Below are 22,582 nucleotides of genomic sequence, written 5' to 3'. Positions count from 1 at the left end.
GCAGTGTAGGGTTTTATAGCAACAGCTGAATAAAGTCACAGGAGCGGATGTGGCAAGAGAGGAGGACATAGACGCAGCTGGTGATGTTAGGGGATGAATTAAACAACAACTTTATATGGATCATTGTTCTCTGAGTGAACAAAGAGACACAAAATGTTATTTATCTCAGTTCAGTGTCTATCATTAAATTCATTTTTGAATGACTAAGGGGGGTATTCAATCACCGACTAACATCTCCTGTCGGGGAGATGCCCGCCGGGCCATATTCAATGCCGTCTTCCCCGACAGCATTGAGCAGGGTATCTCGGCAGAACAAGCCCGACATCACAAGCTGTCTGGCTTGTTTTGCCTAGAACGGCTGGGAAGTGACGAGTTGCTGGCTTCAGCTCGCCTCTTCCCGCCCGAAACTCGCTGCCACGCCCCCCTTCTCATCCCACTGCGGGCAGGACATTGAATCCCGCCTGCATGTTCTCAGTCGAGCTGACCGAGAATGGGACTGGGTCACGGCGGTCAAACAAGCTCGACTGCCGTGACCCTCACATTGAATACCCCCCTAAGTCTTAAGGCCCATCTGAAAGATTATGCTCATGCAATTCTCAAAAGTTTTGTAAAGTGAAAATGTTTTTCATTTAATGGACCCTTATAGGCCTTTAACCCCTTCGGTGTTATGGTCGGAAATTTCTCAGGCTAAGCTGCGCTGCAGGAGTTGGCTCTCCCGAGAAATTTCCTGCCATGCTACTGTAAAGAAATGGTGTGCCCATACACCTGAGCACTTCTGAGCAGAAGCCAGGGCAGCTGCTGCCTTCTGAAAACCCATCATTCAAGGGGTTAAGGGTCTACTTAAGGGAGTTTGTTTATTATGTTGTATTCAGTGCCATCGAGAGCGGGGGAGCGGTTAGTTTTTACCTGGGCCCGGGTCTGTTGGAGGGGCCCTGGGTTCCACGTCCCCCTCCATCACTGCAGAGACCAGGCATTGGTGGTGGAGAGCAGAGGCTGCTGCAGCAGTACAGCCTCTCACCCCCGCTCAGCACATGCCAGTTAGTGCTGCGTGCTGAGTGGGGGAGAGAGACAACTGCAGCAGATTGTGCGCCGGCACAAAGCTCCAATGCACCATGGGAAGGAACCTGACATGTAAGGCAGCCTGCAATATCTGTCATAGTATGGCGTCCAACGTACATGATTAAAGGAGCGATATATCAAAGCTTGGAGAGAGATAATGTGGAGAGAGATAAAGTACCCTTCAATCTGCTCCTAACCGCCATTTGCTTGGTACTCTGTCTCTTTTTCCTCTTTAGTGCAATATGATTCTGGGCATAATATGACGCCCATATAGCACTAAATAAGTGATCATTGATAAATGGGCCCCTCAGAGTTTGATACCAGAGAAGTGTGGCACCCCAGGGAGAGTTCTCTCTTATTTGTGAAGGGCAGGGTGCTCTGGAATGGGTTTGCCCTGAGAGAGGGACCTGGGCCTTTGAAAGCATTGTGGTTCTGGCAACATCTGTTGAGCTCTCGCTGTCCATTGAAAATCCGGGGGAGAGGGTCGTACCTATATCCACAGCGGGTCTCCAAGGTCAACATCCTCTATCAGATCTGTAACTTCATGATAAGGATTGCCTCTAAGGGTTGGGTTGGTCGGGCAGGGACCCCTCTCGTGCCACCGCCACCTCCTCATCCCCCATTTCAGAGTTTGCGATAGAGAGTTTGTCATAACCGCCCGTAAGAAAAACCACCTTCATTCGTATATATTTTAAAATTTAAAAAAATTACTGTAAAAGTTATGTAATTTCATTTTGATTGCAAATAATTTTTTTTTTGGGGGGGGGGTTATTTTGCAGCGATTTCCTGTCCTCCCAACAGCAGATACGGCATATGTGTAAGCGGCTGCCCTTCCACATGTCACTCTTTAACGATGTCCTCACAATGCAATGTTCAGTGCAGGGAAGGCTGTGCGTGTGACGATGGCTATGTTCTCAGTGGCAGCGAGTGTGTCCCCGTGTCCGAGTGCGGCTGTATTTACGCCGAGAGGTATTACAAATCTGGGGAGATCTTCTATCCGGAAGACACATGTGCGAATAAATGTACCTGCAGCAGTGGTGGGATCGTAACCTGTGAGCCCGCCTTGTGTAGACCGTATGAAGAGTGCAGCGTTGTGAATGGGGTGCAAAGATGTAACCCTGTGGGGTCGGCCACATGCTCCGCTATGGGGAAAACAAGCTACAGTACATTTGATAATTTGGGATACGACTTCATTGGAAACTGTTCGTACATTTTGGCGAAGACCTGTCTATCCGAGGGATCCACATTGACTCCATTCCTTGTCCAAGTAACCAACCCAGAGAGCACGGTATCAGCCAATAAGAATATATTGCTGGAGGTCTACAACTATACTGTCACCATTTCTCAAGGAGATGACAATCAAATCCTAGTAAGATAATTTATCATTTTATCAGCTTGTACTTTGTGGTATCTATTTAATCAGAATTATTTGATAGGAGCTTAAAGGTTCTGAATTCTTGAATTGTGCTGGACTCTCAATGATAGACCAGATCATTTTATTGCAGCACAGACTAGGGCTAAATTCTACCACGTCAATTAACCTCACAGTTTTGTCTTTGGACATTGGGAAGAAACTATAAGATGGGGGAAACCATAACAAAATGATGAGAGCACACAAGCCCTAGTAGTAGTAGTAAGTTTATTTATAAGGCGCCGCAAAGTGTCCGCAGGGCCGTACATAGCAAACAAAAAACAAATTACAAGGTAACATACAGGGTGTGTTGAAAAATACAGTATAAATAGGGGTATAGCTGGTAGAACTAAAATCAGCATCAGTTCTGAAGTAGGTGTCAAAATTGTCGAGGAGACTGAAGATGAAGTAGAGGAAGGGAAGCCCTATAGAAATGCTTAACATCCAACCATAGCACAATGAGGTGACAATGGTAATTACTGTGCCACCATGTCACTTATTTGTGCCTTAAACCAAACATCTAGTGCAGAAGTTGTAGGGCTTTGTTCCTTTTTCTATCTCCTTATTCTGGAGTCCAAGACATAAACCACCATGCCATCTCCTATGCTACAAAACCAGAGAATAAATTCCATTCCATCTCACATCCTGATCCAGCTACTCAATCCAATCAGATTGTAGCTATTATCCTTTAGAGGGTACTTGAAAAGTTATAAGTAGAATCTGATTGGTTGCTATGGGCAACATATAGACTTCTATAAACCTGCATTTAGTACATATACTCTTAAAGCTGTCCTCAGCCTCCACTGCTTTGTAGCCTCATGTCCCTTTTCCTAAGTATCAACTTTAAAAAATGACTAAATATAAAAAATGAGCCTTGGATAGTGAAGAAGATTTACAGTAGAAACATAATTTGGATATATATAAAAATATCCTTCTAACTCTATAGCATAAAACCATTCCACACTGCCATGATATACATAAAATGACATGTACTGGAAAACCATTATTTGTATTCAAAATCGATCAGTTGTTTTTTTATTCATATCTTTCTTCACACAGGTCAATAACATAATGAGGAGCCTTCCTTTTGAAGTTGAGGCTGGAAGACTACGGGCTGACTATCAGGGTGGAGGAATTGTTCTTAAAACTGACTTTGGCTTAATCATCACCTCTGACAATGCCATTCATGTCACCGTGCCTGGGAACTACCACAACCAGACGTGTGGTCTATGTGGAAACTACAATGATGACCGCAATGATGACCTCAGTCCATACACCGACGATGTTGTCTCATTTGCCGAATCTTGGAGTCAATCATATGAGGTCTGCAGTACAACCGAAGTCTGTAATGCAAGGAACCAAACTTGCTGCCCCAAAGCTCAACAAAAAAAATTATCTGGAAAAACCTTCTGTGGAATCCTTGTGGATCCAAGTGGCCCATTCTCACCCTGTCACAAAGTGTTTGACCCTACTCCATACCTGAAGAGCTGTGTGAGCAATCTGTGCTCTGGAAATGGAGATCTTTGTCCCATCCTTCAAGCCTACGTCAAAGTTTGCCAAGATGCTGGTGCGGTTATGGAGCCATGGAGATCACCGAGTTTTTGCCGTGAGTTCTACTTTTTCTTGGTGGTCATGAATCTCAGAGCTAGACTTAAATATAATATGGTCTTCGCCTAGATCCTGTCTTAGTCAACTGTTGTGTCCTGTTTACTTATTTACTGTACACATTATACTGTTGTTCTACTGATGCTTCTCAAGTAGAAGATACTTACTTTAAACAAAGGTAGGTTATTGAAGTACAGGTTCTAGAATAGTTCTCAACAAGATTAAGGATTATGATGATAACAAGTGTTAAATGTGGCCTGTCCACCATTTAAGGTTCTATTTACAGAGCAGAGAAAAAAGCCTGGGTTTCTCCTCTTAGTGCTATCCAAAGAGTGGGTTTCCCTGGAGAAGATCCTGACTTCTCCAGTGGAACCTCGCTCTGTGGCTGAATATCTGCACTATACTTTTGTATGGTGAGAGAAATCCAATAAAGGATGCAAAGCTAATTGTTCTGCTACTCCAGGGAGTTCAGATGGCCATCTTAGGATGGAGTAATCAGAACAACAATGCCAGAATGGCCAGAAGGCTCAATGTTTCCCTGGTCTCTGCCTGCCACCCGACACTTGTTCTGCCCCTTGCGATCCCACAAGCCACCTCAGCCTCCCCTGACTTCAGGTGCCACCAAAAGTGCAAAACAGACCTGGCTGCTGGCTCCACGCTTAAAAGTGGACCACAGGAGAATACAGCATTGCGGAAGCCAAAAAGTAAGTATACATGGATTGTTTCCTAATTAAGCTATATATTGCATCACACTGACACGATATATAATAATAAGGAACAATTCTGTTTTTGTTTTCTACATAAATATCCCCAAATCCCCTCAGGGGGACTTATCTAACCTTGTAAAGACAGGATGTGGAGGAGTTGCTGAAATCAGTCTTTTGCTGCAATTACTATTCCTAAAACATTTTTGAATGTATGAAGTAAGCGGTTGCATGTTCTCCACTAACCTTTTTTCCTTCCTGACTCTCTAGCCTACTCCTGCTCAGCGGATAACAGTCACTATGAGTTCTGCGCAGACGTCTGCACCACCAGCTGCTCCTCCCTCTATGACATCACCGTCTGCCCGAAGACCTGCACAGAGGGCTGCCAGTGCGACGAAGGCTACTTCTTCCAGAACAATCTCTGTGTGACCGCCGACATTTGTAACCGCTGCAGCCTAAATGGATCATTCTACATGGTAAATGGACTGAGTGGGCCGATGAAGTAAATAAAAATAAAAAAATTACATAAAAATTGTATTGGGGAAGAGTACAAAGACTCCCTGCTTAGGTTGTGATTCAACTTCAGTTGCAAATGAGCAAATTACAACTGCAGGCAGTAGCCTGGGAGGGGTGGGCAGCACAGGCAAAGCCACCCCGCATGTTGGGTCCCTACCCACAATGCATTCACAACAAATATTTTGACAATGCAGCCACAGTATAAAAGGCTGTGCATGCGCACATGCGCAGATTGACAAAGTCTGCGTTTTATGGTTTCTGAAAATTCCCACATGAAGCTAAATAAGGGCATTCCCATGTTAATCATCCGGTGACATGGGTGCCGGGGTGGCACCGTGTGTCAGCTGCCTGCCCATTTCCTCCCGAATGTGTACGCACAACTGAGTGACCTGAGAGTCACTTTTGAAATGCGTGCACATGGCCACATCTTTCCATGGTCGGCGATCATGGAAAGATGTGGGAGGTTCCCCCTTGCCTGCGAATGAACGTTTATCTTAAACATCCATTGGTATGCCAGGCGAACAAACCCGGCATGCAAAGGGGGGGGTGGGCGTACCACCACTCGCAGGGCGGAATAACCCCCTAGTGTAGTCAAGCTTTCATGCACACATATGATAGGTGTACATCGAGTCGGCCCAAAGTTTTTCCAGTGGGAGGGGTAGTGTACATTAATTATATTTATGCTTCTGGCTATGTGTAATATGGGGAAAGTCAGTATTTCTTTCCTGATGCTGTAGTAGTAGTACGTTTATTTATAAGGCTCCGTAAAGTGTCCGCAGCGCCGTACATAGCAAACAAAAAACAAATGACAAGGTAACGTACAGGGTGTGTTGAAAAATACAGTACAAATAGGGGTATAGCTGGTAGAACTAAAATCAGCATCAGTTCAGAAGTAGGTGTCAAAATTGTCGAGGAGACTGAAGATGAAGTAGAGGAAGGGAAGAACAGGGCAGGAGCACAGGTGAGGTAAAGAGGTAGGGTGAGTACGTGAGGAAGGAGGACCCTACTCATAAGAGTTAACATACTAAAAATAGGTGGGTGGACGAACGAAAAACAATAGGATAAGTAACTGATGCTGTAACTTTCCTTGGGAAAGCCCCACTGTATAATGCAGATATCAGCATCTATTTTTCTTGGCAGATAAAGGAAACAGTAATGTCCGAGGACTGCAGCCAGACCTGCACTTGTACCCGGCACCAAGTGATGGACTGCCAACCCAACAGCTGTAATTCTGATCAGGTCTGCGGCATCCAAGATGGAAAAGTTCAATGTGTTAAGCCACGTAAGTAGACTGAACTCAAAACTGGCTCATTCGGAGGTGGGCGCTGTTGCGCTGGCTCTTGGGCCTGTTGTCGGAGCCTTGAGGACAAGAGAGAGGGGTGGGAACCACTGAGGTTATACCACCTCTCTGTTGTCGGAGCCATAGCTGTGAAAATCCTATGGTTGGAAGTCTAGTGGCCCCCAGATCTTTAAGCTGCTGAGACAGAGCACAAACCTTCACATTATATCCCACCTCTCCCCACTGAGACTGAACATAGACCCCAAAACCTCCATCAAGCATAAAAGCAACTAATTAGCATAATCCCCAGAATATCACAAATATCCCCACCCCTCCCCCAGTGCAGCCCATAAACACCCCAGGCAATGTTACACCCCCCAGATAGCACCCACTCCTGTCCCATTAACAGATGTCACAATGGATATAGATGGGCACCCTCCTTCAGATGTGTATTTGCAGCATTGGTTACTGTGCTCTGCACCACCAAAGGTTGTATGTGTGAGAGACAGGAGGATAGGGCCACTACTTTGGGCAGGGCCACAGCCTAAAAGTAAAAGACACTGGCTGACAAGCGAAGTCAATGGTACATCGGCCTACTGGGAATCATGCCTGTGAGCCGGACCATTGGCAGAATCCCCCCCATCATAGTTGGGCATTCCCCTGCTGGTCACAACCTAAATTTATGTTGACCCCGTTCTTTGTGCATAAGATCTCAGTAAAAGTGAATTGATCTTTCCATATGCAAATGATTCTTTGTGTGAGTGCCCCGTTGCCACCCATTGCCACCAAGAAAGTCCCATTGAGCTGCAAGTACTTAAAGATGAATAACTGTATGTAATCCATGTGGGCTGCTTCAGGGAGACTTCACTACTCACCCAAGATGGCCACCATCTGTACTTTGTCAAATATGTGCTGTCATCTTATTAGAGGTGTGTTTCAGCTCCAAAGTGACCTTGCAATAACAGCTAATTAATCTTAATACAACTGAAGGTATCTGGTATTGCTACCTGCATACAGTGACCGACAGGCAAATATTGAGAATGAGGTATATGTGTGTGAATCTAATTCATTTGTTCATATATTTTATCAGCGATTAAATGCCCCGATAACAGCACTCATAACCAAATGGGAAGCGCTTGTCCAGCCACGTGCCATGATCCAGAAGCTCCAACCAAATGCACGCAACCCCCAATAGAAACCTGCGAGTGTATTCCCGGATATGTATTGATTGAAGGAACATGCCAACCGCAAGAAAACTGTGGCTGCACCTACAAAGGACATTCTTATCCTCCGAGCGCCACTTTCTGGGATGACGCTGTTTGCACTAACAAGTGCATCTGCAATCCAGACACTCGTACAGTTCAATGTAGCAAGAGCAAGTGTGGAAGCGGACAGCGATGTTTTGTACAAGATGGTATACTGGACTGTTATGTAACCACATCCAGCACGTGTTCCAGCTCTGGAGACCCTCACTACATCACATTCGATAACCTTCACTATGACTTTCAGGGAGTTTGCCAGTACCTGCTCTCTGGTCTCTGTAAACCGAAGAGTTATTTAACCGACTTCCAGGTCATTGTGCGCAATGAGAATCAAGGAAGCCTTTTAGTCTCCTACAGCACCGCTGTTACATTCAGGGTCTTTGGAAGAGAAATCCAGGTCCTTCGAGAATATCCAGGTGTCGTTTTGGTAAGTTCAAATTCGGAGCAAGTGTGTAACTTTGGTAGACCAATATTATATTCCTAGATAAAAGACCTTATGGTTTCACAAGTCCCATTAAGCTTCTAAAATTTCACAAAATATAGAATATCTCCCATTCAAACTAAAAAAAAAAAAAACACCTAAATTACGATTAAGTCTGAGTCAGCTTATTCACATAATTGTGTACTCATTGGGATACACACATGCAGTCTATGCAGCTAAAGGTCTGAGTAGTTATGTGGCACATCATCCCACTCAGTGCCCACAACTCATCCCACTCAGTGCCCACAACTCTTCCCACTCTGTTACTCCCACCACAACAACCCCACTGGGTGACCACATCCTCACTCCTTAGATCCATCTCATTCAGAATATACATTCATCTCTCACAAACATCTTTATGTGCTAAAACTATAATATTCTGTCTGTTGTCAATGCATCTACACTTTCTTCCCCTATACACCTCAATGCTGCTATATTCCCCAATGCCTACTGCTGTGCATTCTCCCATTTATACTAGTCTCTGTCTCCTCATTTGCACCATCATGGGTCTTTTCCCATCCATGCCACCCTGTCTTCACACATCTGTGCCACTGTTACCTTCCAGATATGCTACCTTCTTCCCTGTCAAGGCACCAAAAGTCTTTTACTGGGCAGAGTCCCCTCATGGAGCTTTTGCAGAGTCACTGGGAAAACCTGATGCATTTCAAGCGTCCTGTGGCTCTTCTTCAAAAGTTAAAAGGCTGTCCACACTCTGATTGGTGGGTATCTCCAGCCATCCACCAATCATTCACTGTCTGGCTGCAAGCTGCAAGGACGGAGGAGAATGGCCACTCTGATTGTATGTATTTCATAATCAGTGAGCCCGGGCATCAAACTCTACCTGTCTCTTAAGAAGCTTCCCAAGAACTTGTGAGGCACCTTCCCAGGAAGCAGATGCTCCACATTCCAGCACAATCCTGCATGAAGGTTCTTAGAGTCATGGGGCCCATACAATTAAGGTTACTCCCCTACAATAGAATTAAACAAGGGAGATAATATTGTAAGAGTTGAACATTGACGTTTTCTTTATGCTACTTAGATTCTTGTTGTCTTTACAGGTGGATGGTTTAAAAACTAACCTGCCAGTAGCACTGAAGCTGAAATCTGGCAGTATCTCTATATCCCAGGCTGGAATCCAGTGTATAATTCAGACCAGCGTTGGTATTCGTGTAACATTTGACTGGATAGCGCGGGTTGGCGTCACCCTCCCATCTAATTATGCTGGATCAGTCTGTGGTCTGTGTGGCAACTACAACAACGATTCCAATGATGACCTAATCAACAGGGACGGCCACCTGCAGCCTAATGTTACACTCTTCGGTCATAGCTGGCGAGAGGGTGAAAACGCAGATACGTGCCAGATTCCCATTGAAAGCAATTGCAGTCATCTGCACACTATGGAGAAGCAACAGAGGAAAAACCTGAAGGAGTGCGGTATGCTGCTGGACCCCAAAGGTCCTTTTAGGAATTGCCAGGCCACAGTTGACCCTACCCCTTACTTCCAGGACTGTGTCTATGACCTGTGTGCCTATGGAGGAAGACAGGACCTTATCTGCCGGCTGGTGGCCGGTTACACTGCCTCATGTCAGGATGCCGGTGCTGATCTCTATGAGTGGAGATCTGACATAATCTGCCGTGAGTATCATTGTTGCTGGCTTTGCAAGCAATCATTGAGGTCATGCACCTGACATGCATAGAACATCTTCTATAATCCACCACGCAACCAATATAATTGGTGGTGGCTTTACAAAAGAAACTTTAATGGATTATCCAACGTTTGGTGTAACCTTAACCTTGATACTTTCCTACTAGTTTGCTTCCAACATTCCACCATAATCTCTTCACTGTCAAGTAATAGACTGTTATAATTCTGTGTTTTGATTTGGGAAGGAGAAATGAGAAGTAAAAAAAAAAGTAGATGGGGCCCTGGAAATGCCTGAGAATACATGTCCGAGAATGCCGGCAGTCACAATACCGTCTACTGCCAGGAAACTGTTGCCAGAGTGCCAATATTGGGGAGGATGCCAGTGATGACATTCTGAATGCCGGCATCACGAATGTGGGGTACAGCAGTGTTAGGTTGTGGGGAGCATAATATCCAGGTTAAGGGGGGATGCAGTTATTGTGGATATCCACCATGGTTGCATGCACTGTGTGACTATTTGGTGACCTACACATACACCTACCGGTCACACTGCTAATCTAAAAAAAACACTCCATCAGCATAATATAAAATACAATAAAAATACTCAAAAGTTTAATATTTAATTCTGATTGCAGATCTAAAAATTTTTTTGATTTTCTTTTTTTTGCAGCAATTTCCTGTCCTCCCAACAGCAGATACAACATATGTGTAAGCGGCTGCCCTTCCACATGCTCGTCTTTGACGACGTCCTCACAATGCAATGTCAATTGCAGAGAAGGCTGTGCGTGTGACGATGGCTATGTTCTGAGTGGCGATGAGTGCGTCCCCAAGTCACAATGCGGCTGTATTTATAAGGGGAAGTATTACAAATCTGGGGAGATCTTCTATCCGGAGGACACATGTGCAAATAAATGTACCTGCAGCAGTGGTGGGGACGTAACCTGTGAGCCCGCCTCATGTAGACCGTATGAAGAGTGCAGCGTGGTGAATGGGGTGCAAAGATGTAACCCTGTGGGGACGGCCACCTGCTCCGCTATGGGGAAAACAAGCTACAGTACGTTTGATAATTTGGGGTACGACTTCATTGGAAACTGTTCATACATTCTGGCGAAGACCTGTCTATCCGAGGAATCCACATTGACCCCATTCCTTGTCCAAGTGACCAACCTAGAGAGCACAGCATCAGCCAATAAGAATATATTGCTGGAGGTCTACAACTATACCGTCACCATTTCTCAAGGAGATGACAATCAAATACTAGTAAGATCATTTTTCATATTACGTTTATCAGCTTGTTATTTGTGTTCTCTTTTCAATCTATTTTTTTTTTTGAGAGAAGCTTAAAAGTTCTGAATTCCTGAAACATGGTGGACCCTCAATTATGGACCAGCTTATTTTATTGCAGCACAGACTAGCGCCAATTTCCACCAGGTCAATAAACCTTCTACTTATGTGTTTGGGCATTGGGAAGAAACCATAATACAGGGAAACCATGACAACATGATGAGAGCACACAAGCCCCATAGAGATGCTTAACATCCAACCCTAGCATAATGCGGTGACAATGGTAATCACTGTGCCACAATGTCACTTAATTGTGCCATATACCATAAACATAGTGGAGAAGTTATAGGGCTTAGTTCCTTTTTAATCCCCTTTTTCTGGAGTTCTGGGTTGGGTCTACGACATCAGCCACCATGCCATCTCCTATGCTGGGAAAACAACTTATAAATTCTATCCATCTCACACCCCTATCCAGCCACTCACACCGCCCCTAGCTTACAGAGCCCAAGTGGGCCTGATATTTGGTGTTGAATTGCTTTATCATAGCCATTCCCTTGTGTGGGGTGGGCCCACGGTGATACTATCCTCTTATACCACGTCCCTTTTCCCCACACACAGTCCACCTTAGCAGCTGACCCACCATAAGCATGAGTGATCAGGAGGATTGGCATGTTTGCTATGGAGTTCTGAGGCAGCACTGGACAGGAAGTAGTAGTGGGGCATCCATGGCCAACTTGGCCATCCTATAACTGGATATGAGTTAGGCACACTAAATCTAGGGTTTTCTGAAATAGAGATGTTGGCCATAGATGACTGGCTGTTATCTTTTAGAAGGTGCTAAATGACAAGTGCAATAGAATCTGATTGTTTGCTATGGGCAACATGTAGACTTCAATAAACCCGCACATTAGTAAATATTATTTTAATGAAATATAAAGCAATATGTTCAGTTGTCTTTATCCCTATCTTTCGTCACACAGGTGAATGACATACTGAGGAACCTTCCTTTTGAAGTTGAGGGTGGAAAACTGCGGGCCGACTATCAGGGTGGTGGAATTGTCCTCAAAACTGACTTTGGCTTAATCATAACCTCTGACAATGCCATTCATGTCACCGTTCCTGGAAACTACCACAACCAGACGTGTGGTCTATGTGGAAACTACAATGATGACCCCAATGATGACCTCAGTCCATACACCGACGATGTTGTTTCATTTGCTGAATCTTGGAGTGAATCGTATGGGGTCTGCAGTACAATCGAAGTCTGTAATGCAGGCAACCAAACTTGCTGCTCCAAAGCTCAACAGAGAAAATTATCTGGTAAAAACTTCTGTGGAATCCTGGTGGATCCAAGTGGCCCATTCTCACCCTGTCATAATGTGTTTGACCCTACTCCGTACCTGAAAAGCTGTGTGAGCAATCTGTGCTCCGGGAATGGAGATCTTTGTCCCATCCTTCAAGCCTATGTCAGAGTTTGCCAAGATGCTGGTGCTGTTATGGAGCCATGGAGATCACCAAGTTTTTGCCGTGAGTTTTACTTTTCCTTGGTGCCATCATGCTCAGAGCTAGACTTAAATATAATAAGGTCTTCGCCTAGATCCTGTCTTAGTCAACTGTTGTGTCCTAGTAGAGCAAGATTTATTTACTCTACACTTTATACTGTTGTGTCCTCAATAGAAATTTCCACAATATGTTACACTGATACATTAAGTTATATAAATAAAGGTTATTGACTGATTCTCAACAACATAAGAATTAACAAAAAGATAATCAAAAGTCCTCCGTGCATGATAATAAGTCTCATTGAGACCATGTGGCCTGTCTAACACTCAATGGTCTATTCCTAGAGTAGAGACCTAGTTTGCAGAGTGGTTTATCATGGAGATGTTCCTGACATCTCCATGGCATCCCCACTCTGTGCCTAAATAGCTTCACTGTAGTTTGGCATGGTGATGGAAGTTGATGGATGGTAAGCTCAGCTTTCTGCTAACTTAGGGAGTTCCGTTGGCCATCTCAGGATGGAGTCATCTGTATATCAATACACAAATGGGCAGTAAGGTCAACTCTTTCCTGCCTTCTTCTTGGCACTCAACACTTGTTCTGCCCCCTTGCTATCCCAGCAGTCGCTGCAGTCTCCATTGACCTCAGCCACCAAAATATGCACACAACGAATCAGGCTGCTGGTTCCATGCTTCACAGAGAACTGCAAGAGAATACAGCATCCCTGGAGCCAAGGATAACAGTTAGCATTGCCAGAAACTAAGTATACATACCACAGATTGGGGCAGATGTATTAAGCTTTGCGAAGAGATAAACTTGAGATAAAGTGGAGATAAATTGGAAAGAGATAACGCACCAGCCAATCAACTTCCAACTGTCATATTTCAAACACAGCTGATTGGCTGGTGCGTTATCTCCTTCCAATTTATCTCCACTTTATCTCAAGTTTATCTCTTCGCCAGGCTTAATACATCTGCCCCATTATTCTTTAACTAAGCTACAGTATATATCGATTAGAACTGATGCGATATATAGTGAAAAGAAACAATTCAGTTTTTTTGTTTTCTACATAAATAGACCCAATGATCCCTTCAAGGAGACATATCAAACGTCTAAAGACAGAAAGTGGAGGAGTTGCTCAAATCAGTCTTTTGCTGCAATTACTATTCCAAAAACAATTATTGCATGTATGAAGTAAGCGGTTAGCATGTTCTTCTATAACATATTTCCTTCCTGACTCTCTAGCCTACTCCTGCTCAGCGGATAACAGTCACTACGAGTTCTGCGCAGATGTCTGCACCACCAGCTGCTCCTCCCTCTATGACATCACCGTCTGCCCGAAGACCTGCACAGAGGGCTGCCAGTGCGACGAAGGCTACTTCTTCCAAAACAATCTCTGTGTGACCGCTAACATTTGTAACCGCTGCAGCCTAAATGGATCTTTTTACATGGTAAATGGACTGCTGGGCTGATGTAGTCAACCCACAGAATGAAAAATATATCACATAAAAACTGTATTGGAGAAGATTATAAAGGCTCACAGCTTGAGGCCTGATTCAGCTTTAGCAGAGCATCGCACTATAAGGATAGCCCTCTGGCTACCTGCAAAGCCATTCGTGGAGCCACCATCTTTTAAATCACAGCGGCTATGCGTCAATTTACGCAGCTGCCATGCTCATCCAAATGGTGCGTACATGCTTTCATTGTCCAGACCGCGCCTTCCGCAACGTTCCCTCACCGCCACTCAAATGCCGGGATCCCTTTAATGCGCACATGAAGCTGTATAAAGTCCTTAGGACCAGATGTATCAAGCATCAAAAAAGTGATAACATGAAGAGTGAAAAACAGCCAGCCAATCAGCTCCTAGCTCATGTCACAGGCCGGGTTAGAAAAATAACAATTAGGAACTCTCCGCTTTTTGAAGCTTGATACTTCTAGTCATTAAAAAAGTAAAAATCATCTATTAATGTGGTTTACAGTAAGTCCTCCTCAGGGCAGCTGAGAGGGGGGGGGGCAGGTACTATTTACCCGCGCCCACGCTTGCTGGAGGGGGCCCTGGTCCAACCCCTCCCTTCCCTCTGCGTCCCTCCCGGGTAGCAACAGCGGAACACCCTTTTACAGCATGTGCTGTGCTGACAGCAGGCTCAGCATGAGTGTCTCACTGACAGCGTGAGAGGTCATGCTGAGCCTGCTGTAGGTGTGTGCTGCTGCTGCTGAGATTACAGTTTTTAGAGTTTTCTTTTACCCTCCTCTAAACATTTTGGGGGCGTGGTCTAAGTGCGGGAGGTGCCCACAACCCCCACACTTAGGCCACGCCCTCCAAAATTTTACCAGGGCCCGGCATTCCTCTCGGCTGCCCAGGTCCTCCTACTTCACAATAGCAACAAGTATTATTACTCTGATGTAACGCACTAAACTCGTCCTCAGGACCACACACAGTGCATGTTTTGCAGGTCTCCCCACAGAATCGCTAGTGAAATAATTAGCTCCATCTGTGGATCTTTGTGTCAATGAGTAATGAAGACACCTGTACCCCTGCCGGTTGACTTGGAATATGTGAACTATGTTGGGTCCTGAGGACTGAGTTTGAGAACCTCTGATGTAAAAGAAGCAAAGGTTCCTGATACACACTTTGCAAAATATAGCAGTATTATAGTATAGACAATCTTTCATGCATACATATGATACAGTAGGTTCACTTCGAGTCGACAGATCGTTTTGACGATACGCCAACACATAGTATCAGATGATTGTTAAGCGCTGGCCTATTTCTTTCCTGTATAGTTCTGAGACACTTCCCTCTTGTGAAAGCCCTTCTTTATATCAAAGATATCACCATTCATTTTGTTATCTCTTTGGCAGATAAATGAAACGGTAATGTCAGAGGACTGCAGCCAGACCTGCACTTGTACGCGGCACCAAGTGATGGACTGCCAACCCAACAGCTGTAATTCTGATCAGGTCTGCGGCATCCAAGATGGAAAAGTTCAATGTGTTAAGCCACGTAAGTAGACTGAACTCAAAACTGGCTCATTCGGAGGTGGGCGCTGCTGCGCTGGCTCTTGGGTCTGTTGTCGGAGCCATAGCTGGGATAAGTCTAGTGTCCTGCCCAGACCTTTAAGCTGCTGTGACAAACCCCAAATCTCCATCATGTCACATTATACACCACCTCCCCCCACTGAGACTGAGCACAGACCCCAAAACCTCCATCATGTTACATAATACCCCCCCTCCCCCCACTGACACTGACCACAGACCCCAAAACCAACATCAAGCATACAACTTATTACCAATACCTCCCAAATATCACCAGGTAGCACTCACTACTGTCCCCTTAACAGATGCCACAATGAATATAGATGAGTATTTGCAGCATGGGGAACTCTGCTCTCTGAAATAGCAAAGGATGTTTGTGTTGGAGACAGTAGAGGACTTTGCCACTAATCTGTTCAGGGCCAATCAAAGATAAAGTCACTGGCTGACAAGTGCCCTCATGGGTGGGTGTATGCGTGTGATACATAATATTGTCTCTTAGGACTGATTGATTTACTCTTATATTTTATCAGCGATTAAATGCCCCGATAACAGCACTCATAACCAAATGGGAAGCGCTTGTCCAGCCACGTGCCATGATCCAGAAGCTCCATCCAAATGCACGGAACCCCCAAAAGAAACCTGCGAGTGTATTCCAGGCTATGTATTGATTGAAGGAACATGCCAACCGCAAGAAAACTGTGGCTGCAGCTACAAAGGACATTCTTATCCTCCGGGCGCCACTTTCTGGGATGACGCTGTTTGCACTAACAAGTGCGTCTGCAATCCAGACACTCGTACGGTTAAGTGTAGCAAGAGCAAGTGTGCAAGCGGACAGCGATGTTTTGTACAAGATGGTATACTGGACTGTTATACAACCACAACCAGCACATGTTCCACTTCTGGAGACCCTCACTACATCACATTCGATAACCTTCACTATAACTTTCAGGGAGTTTGCCAGTACTTGCTCTCTGGTCTCTGTAAACCGAAGAGTTACTTAACCAACTTCCAGGTCATTGTGCGCAATGAGAACCAAGGAAGCCTTTTAGTCTCCTACAGCACCGCTGTTACATTCAGGGTCTTTGGAAGAGAAATCCAGGTCCTTCGAGAATATCCAGGTGTCGTTTTGGTAAGTTCAAATATGGATCAAGTGTGGTAGCGCAATATTATGTCCCTTAGATAAAAGACCTAATGGTTCACATGTCCCATTAAGGCTTCTTAGATATGATCTGAAATTGTAAAATAAATACTGAATTTATACCACTCCAACTTAAAGCATGGAAGCATGGTGAGCCTTCATGGGTGGTGACTCAAAGGTGGCTATATAGATGTGAGCCTATTGGCGTGTTTTGGTGATAACGTTTATGTCCACATACAGTAGGATGTCGTAATCCGAAAGCTGCTATATGGCTGTGCAACTGATAGCAGCATCTAGGTACAGAGTGTCTGTCTGTGTCCTTGCGCATTGACATACCTGCGTAGAGCATTGTAGCTGCATTCATTTGGGGGACAGCGACTGCCAACAGATGCTTTCATGTCCACCAATGCATCAGGCTCTTGGGTTCATTTTTGAATGTCATAGGTGCCTGACCGCAACATAATTGGTCTTTGATGATGTCATGATTTACATAGTTCGCACCCATGATTAAGGTAAGGGCATGGAGCTGCAAGGCGGTGGCATCTGTTTCATTCAAGGCAGTTTCATTGAGACAGATCAGAAGATCAAGCGGCCTTATGACCACACCTGCAGGATATAAGGATAATGGCAAAGCATGCGATACCAATGGGCCGCTTGAACCTCTTGGTAGTGTTAGTGCCGCTACAGGGGAGGGGGGACTGCGGGCGCTGTCCAGCCGTGGGGGGCAGGCCGGCTGAGTGTTGACTAGCTGACGGGGGGGGGGGCTGGGCGGCCGCCACCTGCCTCTGAAGAGTGCCACTGCCTGGCTGCTGACGACCGGGCAGAGGCTACAAGTTTTACACAGGGGGCTCCGGTGCGTGGGAGGGGGGGAAATCACTAACCTGCTTGGCAGATTGATGCTGCAGCTTCTCCCTCTCCAGTCTCCTCTGCGGTAGCTTTCCTGCTGCTGGCCTGCAGCTCAATACCACCCTCCAGTGGCCGGCCCTGGCTATGGTTCCCAATAATATTTGCCAACTCAATACTAAGTGGACATTAATGCATATTCTCATCTCATATTAATGCATCTGCTCCCAATCAAGCCCTTCTAAACAGCTGTGTCCACTACCTACCCAGTCATGATCCTGCACCAAATCTTCACATCCTTCTGCACTGTAAATGGCTGTCAGCATGCTGATTGGTCGGTAGCTCCAAGCAACCATCAACCAATCAGTATGCTGACAACCAATCACTGTCTGGCTGCAAGCTGTGAGGGAGGGGAGAATGCTGCATGACCACTTTGATTGTGTGTAATTCATAATCATTCTCTATCGGACACCCAAGAGGATTCAGAGGCACCCTCCCAGGTGCCCACGGCCCAGCACACCCTTGATCAAAGGCTCTTAGAATTGTGGGGCTCTGGGCAACTGAGGGAGATAATATTGTAAGAGCTGAACGTTGAAATTTTCTTTATGCTACTTAGATTCTTGTTGTCGTTACAGGTGGATGGTGTAAAAACTAACCTGCCAGTAGCACTGAAGCTGAAATCTGGCAGTATCTCTATATCCCAGGCTGGAATCCAGTGTATAATTCAGACCAATGTTGGGATCCGTGTAACATTTGACTGGGAAGCGCGGGTTGGCGTCACCCTCCCATCTAATTACGCTGGATCCCTCTGTGGTCTCTGTGGCAACTACAACAATGATTCCAGTGATGACCTCATCAATAGGGACGGCCACCTGCAGCCTAATGTTACACTCTTCGGTCATAGCTGGCGAGAGGGTGAAAACGCGGATAAATGCCAGATTCCTAAGGAAAGCAACTGCAGTCATCTGCTTACTATGGAGAAGAAACAGAAGAAAAACCTGAAAGGGTGCGGCATGCTGCTGGACCCCAAAGGTCCTTTTAGAAATTGCCAGGCCACAGTTGACCCTACCCCTTACTTCCAGGACTGTGTCTATGACATGTGTGCCTATGGAGAAAGACAAGATCTCATCTGTCGGCTGGTGGCCGGTTACACTGCTTCATGTCAGGATGCCGGTGCTGACCTCTATGAGTGGAGATCTGACATAATCTGCCGTGAGTATCATTAATGCTGTGTTTGCAAGCAATCATTGAGGTCATGCACATGTGGGATTTTGGAAGACCAACACACTTCACCTATTATAGCCACACCACCCCACTGATATAAGTGGTGATGAATATGCAAAGAAAGCTTTAATTGATTATCCATTATTTGGAATAAGGTTAACCAATAGTTTGGTTCCAATGTTCCTATGCAACCTTTACACTCTAAACTCAAAAAGTTTAGTAATATCTTTTTTATTGAAGATTCCATTTTGTTTCTTTTTTTTGCAGCAATTTCCTGTCCTCCCAACAGCAGATACAACATATGTGTAAGCGGCTGCCCTTCCACATGTCCGTCTTTGACGACGTCCTCACAATGCAATGTTCACTGCAGGGAAGGCTGTGCGTGTGACAGGGGCTATGTTCTCAGTGGCAACGAGTGCGTCCCAAAGTCCCAGTGTGGCTGTATGTACAAGGCAAAGTATTACAAATCTGATGAGATCTTCTATCCGGAGGACACATGTGCGAATAAATGTACCTGCAGCAGTGGTGGGGACGTAACCTGTGAGCCCGCCTCATGTAGACCATATGAAGAGTGCAGCGTGGTGAATGGGGTGCAAAAATGTAACCCTGTGGGGTCGGCCACATGCTCCGCTATGGGGAAAACAAGCTACAGTACGTTTGATAATTTGGGGTACGACTTCATTGGAAACTGTTCGTACAGTCTGGTGAAGACCTGTCTATCCGAGGGATCCACATTGACCCCATTCCTTGTCCAAATGACCACCCTAGAGAGCACGGCATCCGCCAATAAGAATATGTTGCTGGAGGTCTACAACTATACCGTCACCATTTCTCAAGGAGATGACAATCAAATCCTAGTAAGTTAATTTTATTCATACATTTTTTTATTAGCTCGTACTTTGCGGTATCTCTTCAATCAAAATATTTTGATATGAGCTTAAAGGTTCTGAATACCTGAAATGTGCTGGACCTTCAACAATGGTCCAGATCATTTTATTGCAGAAAAGACTAGGGAGGAGTTCCACAAGGTTAATTAACAGTCCCAGTTATGTCTTTGACAGTGGAAAGAAACCATAACAACATGAGGAGAGCATCTAAACCCCATAGAGATAGATTATCAAAACACAACCCTAGCACGATGAGGATACAATGCTAAACAATGTGCCACCATGCCACTTATTTGTGCCATTTTATAAAAACATAATGAAGAAGTCATAAGGCTATTTACATTTTTCCCTTATTCTGGATTTCTGGTTTGAACCCAAGACATCAGTTACCATGTCATCTCCAATGCTACAAAGCCAGCTAAAATAATTTGGGTGTGAATCATTAGGTCAACAGTAGGTCGACTGCTATTGGTTGACAGGGAATATGTTGACACATGGAAAATGTTGACAATGTCGACAAATGATTGACACAAAGAAAAGGTCAACATGGAGAGCGTCGACACCGGAAATGTCGACACACATTTTGCACTTTTTGGGGGGGTGTCCATGTGGAAATCTTCTGACATGTACACCATATAAGTTTGCCATGTGCACTGCTTCGGGCAGACTATGCTAATCTAACTTTATGCCCACTTTGATCATGAAGTAAGAACAAATAGGTTTTAAAGAAAAAATCATGAAGAAAATAACGTCTACCTATTCATGTGTTGACCATTTTCATCTTAATCTTTTGTTTTGTGTCAACCTTCTCTCAAGGTGGATGGTAACCAGGTCAACAGTTTTCATGCATCAATCTATTGCCTGTTATCCAACAGTGGTTGACCTTTTGACTACCGGCCTAGACCAGATCAAATCTCATAAATTTCATCCAGTTGTTTGCACCCCACCCAACTATTCACACCAACCCCTCCCCCCCCCACACACACACACAGCTTACAGAGCACTAGTGGGTGGTCCTAGCGGGTCTGATCATGCATCTTGTAGACCCCTCCCCAGGGCCAGTGTAAGGCTTCTCAGCACCCTAGGCAAATCTTAAAGCCCGCCCACCTCCAAGGTGGCTCCCAAAAATCGTTTGGTCCTCCCAGTCCTTCGTGGGAAGTTGGACTTGTCCCCTGTTTTCCCCGGAGGCCTCCCTTTGACACCCACAACAGAGTACAAGGAGGAGGGGGCAGTAAAGTAGGGAAGTATGTCTCAAGGAAAAGTATGGTGGTGAGGTCTTAGAAATTGCACATTCCTCATAGACAGCCATGATTTTTTATAGGCAGCCTTGGTGGCACCCCCCCCCCCCGATCCTGGCGCCCTAGGCAGCTGCCTAAAGCTGCCTAATGGTAGAGCCGTCCCTGCCCCTCCCCCTGATTGGATGTGATGGCCAATATCTAGACCTCTATAAAGCCAGACATATAAATATACTACTAATCCTCCCCTCACTCTCCACTGCTTCCCAACCTACTGACCATTATCTGATAATAGAGTTAGACATCTATTTATAGAAGTGAGTCAATTCAAAAATGAGCTTTGGATAGTGAAGCAGATTTGCAACAAAAAGGAACTAGATAAAAAAAAAATATTGTAACTCTATAGCATCAAACCATTCCACACTACCACGAAATATATAAAATTCCATGTACTGGAAAACCAATATTTGTATTCAGTATAAAATATGATCCGTTTTTCTAATTCGCATCTTTCTTCACACAGGTGAATAACATAACGAGGAACCTTCCTTTTGAATTTGAGGCCGGAAGACTGCGGGCCGATTATCAGGGTGGAGGAATTGTCCTCAAAACTGACTTTGGCTTAATAATAACCTCTGATAACGCCATTCATGTCACCGTGCCTGGGAACTACCACAACCAGACGTGTGGTCTATGTGGAAACTACAATGATGATCCCAATGATGACCTCAATCCATACACTGATGATGTTGTCTCATATGCTGAATCTTGGAGTGAATCATATGAGGTCTGCAGTACAATTGAAGTCTGTAATGCAGGGAACCAAACTTGTTGCCCGAAAGTGAAACAAAGAGAATTATCTGGTAAAAACTACTGTGGAATCCTTGTGGATCCAAGTGGCCCATTCTCACCCTGTCACAAAGTGTTTGACCCTAATCCATACCTGAAGAGCTGTGTGAGCAATCTGTGTTCCAGGACTGGAGATCTTTGTCCCATTCTTCAAGCCTATGTCAAAGTTTGCCAAGATGCAGGTGCAGTTATGGAGCCATGGAGGTCACCGAGTTTTTGCCGTGAGTTCTACTTTTTCTTGGTCGCCTTGAAGCTCAGAGCTAGACTGAAATATAAATTGACATTCTCATATACCCATTCTTAGTCATGTAGTTTCATTGTAACCATGTGGCATGTCCACCATTCAATGGTGGACATGCCACATTCATGAAGCAGAGAAATGCCCTAGTTTGCAGAAAACATGGCTTTTTCTGCTTACTGCTATGTACAGTGCAGGTCATGATGGGGAGGTTCCCAACTTTTTACCATCCTTTAGTATGGTGAGAGCAATTCATAGATGGAGAACTCAACACTGCTTCTTCAGGGAGTTCAGATGGCCATCTCAGGATGGCGTTATCTGAACATCAATGCAAAAATGACAAGGAAACTCAAAGCTTCCCTGCTCTCTTCCTGGCAATTGTTCCA

The 22,582-nt window shown here is 45.0% G+C and overlaps 1 protein-coding gene across 1 annotated transcript in view; it reads left to right on the top strand.

Moving 5' to 3' along the window:
* The window catches only part of LOC146042453 (IgGFc-binding protein-like), a 55,239-nt gene that overhangs the window by 11,054 nt on the left and 21,603 nt on the right, over window positions 1-22,582 (top strand). Inside the window, exons 7-20 of the mRNA XM_083162444.1 lie at window positions 1,937-2,428; window positions 3,530-4,076; window positions 5,050-5,255; window positions 6,436-6,577; window positions 7,665-8,263; window positions 9,376-9,952; window positions 10,633-11,222; window positions 12,227-12,773; window positions 13,992-14,197; window positions 15,609-15,750; window positions 16,313-16,911; window positions 18,399-18,975; window positions 19,255-19,844; window positions 21,633-21,882. Coding sequence (XP_083018570.1) covers window positions 1,937-2,428; window positions 3,530-4,076; window positions 5,050-5,255; window positions 6,436-6,577; window positions 7,665-8,263; window positions 9,376-9,952; window positions 10,633-11,222; window positions 12,227-12,773; window positions 13,992-14,197; window positions 15,609-15,750; window positions 16,313-16,911; window positions 18,399-18,975; window positions 19,255-19,844; window positions 21,633-21,882 — 6,064 coding nt within the window. The remainder of the gene's footprint in view (window positions 1-1,936; window positions 2,429-3,529; window positions 4,077-5,049; window positions 5,256-6,435; window positions 6,578-7,664; window positions 8,264-9,375; window positions 9,953-10,632; window positions 11,223-12,226; window positions 12,774-13,991; window positions 14,198-15,608; window positions 15,751-16,312; window positions 16,912-18,398; window positions 18,976-19,254; window positions 19,845-21,632; window positions 21,883-22,582) is intronic.

Source organism: Crinia signifera, chromosome 19 (assembly GCF_055691185.1).
Source record: "Crinia signifera chromosome 19, ASM5569118v1, whole genome shotgun sequence".
NCBI classification, from domain to species: domain Eukaryota; kingdom Metazoa; phylum Chordata; class Amphibia; order Anura; family Myobatrachidae; genus Crinia; species Crinia signifera.
This window is presented reverse-complemented; position numbering and strand designations above follow the sequence as displayed.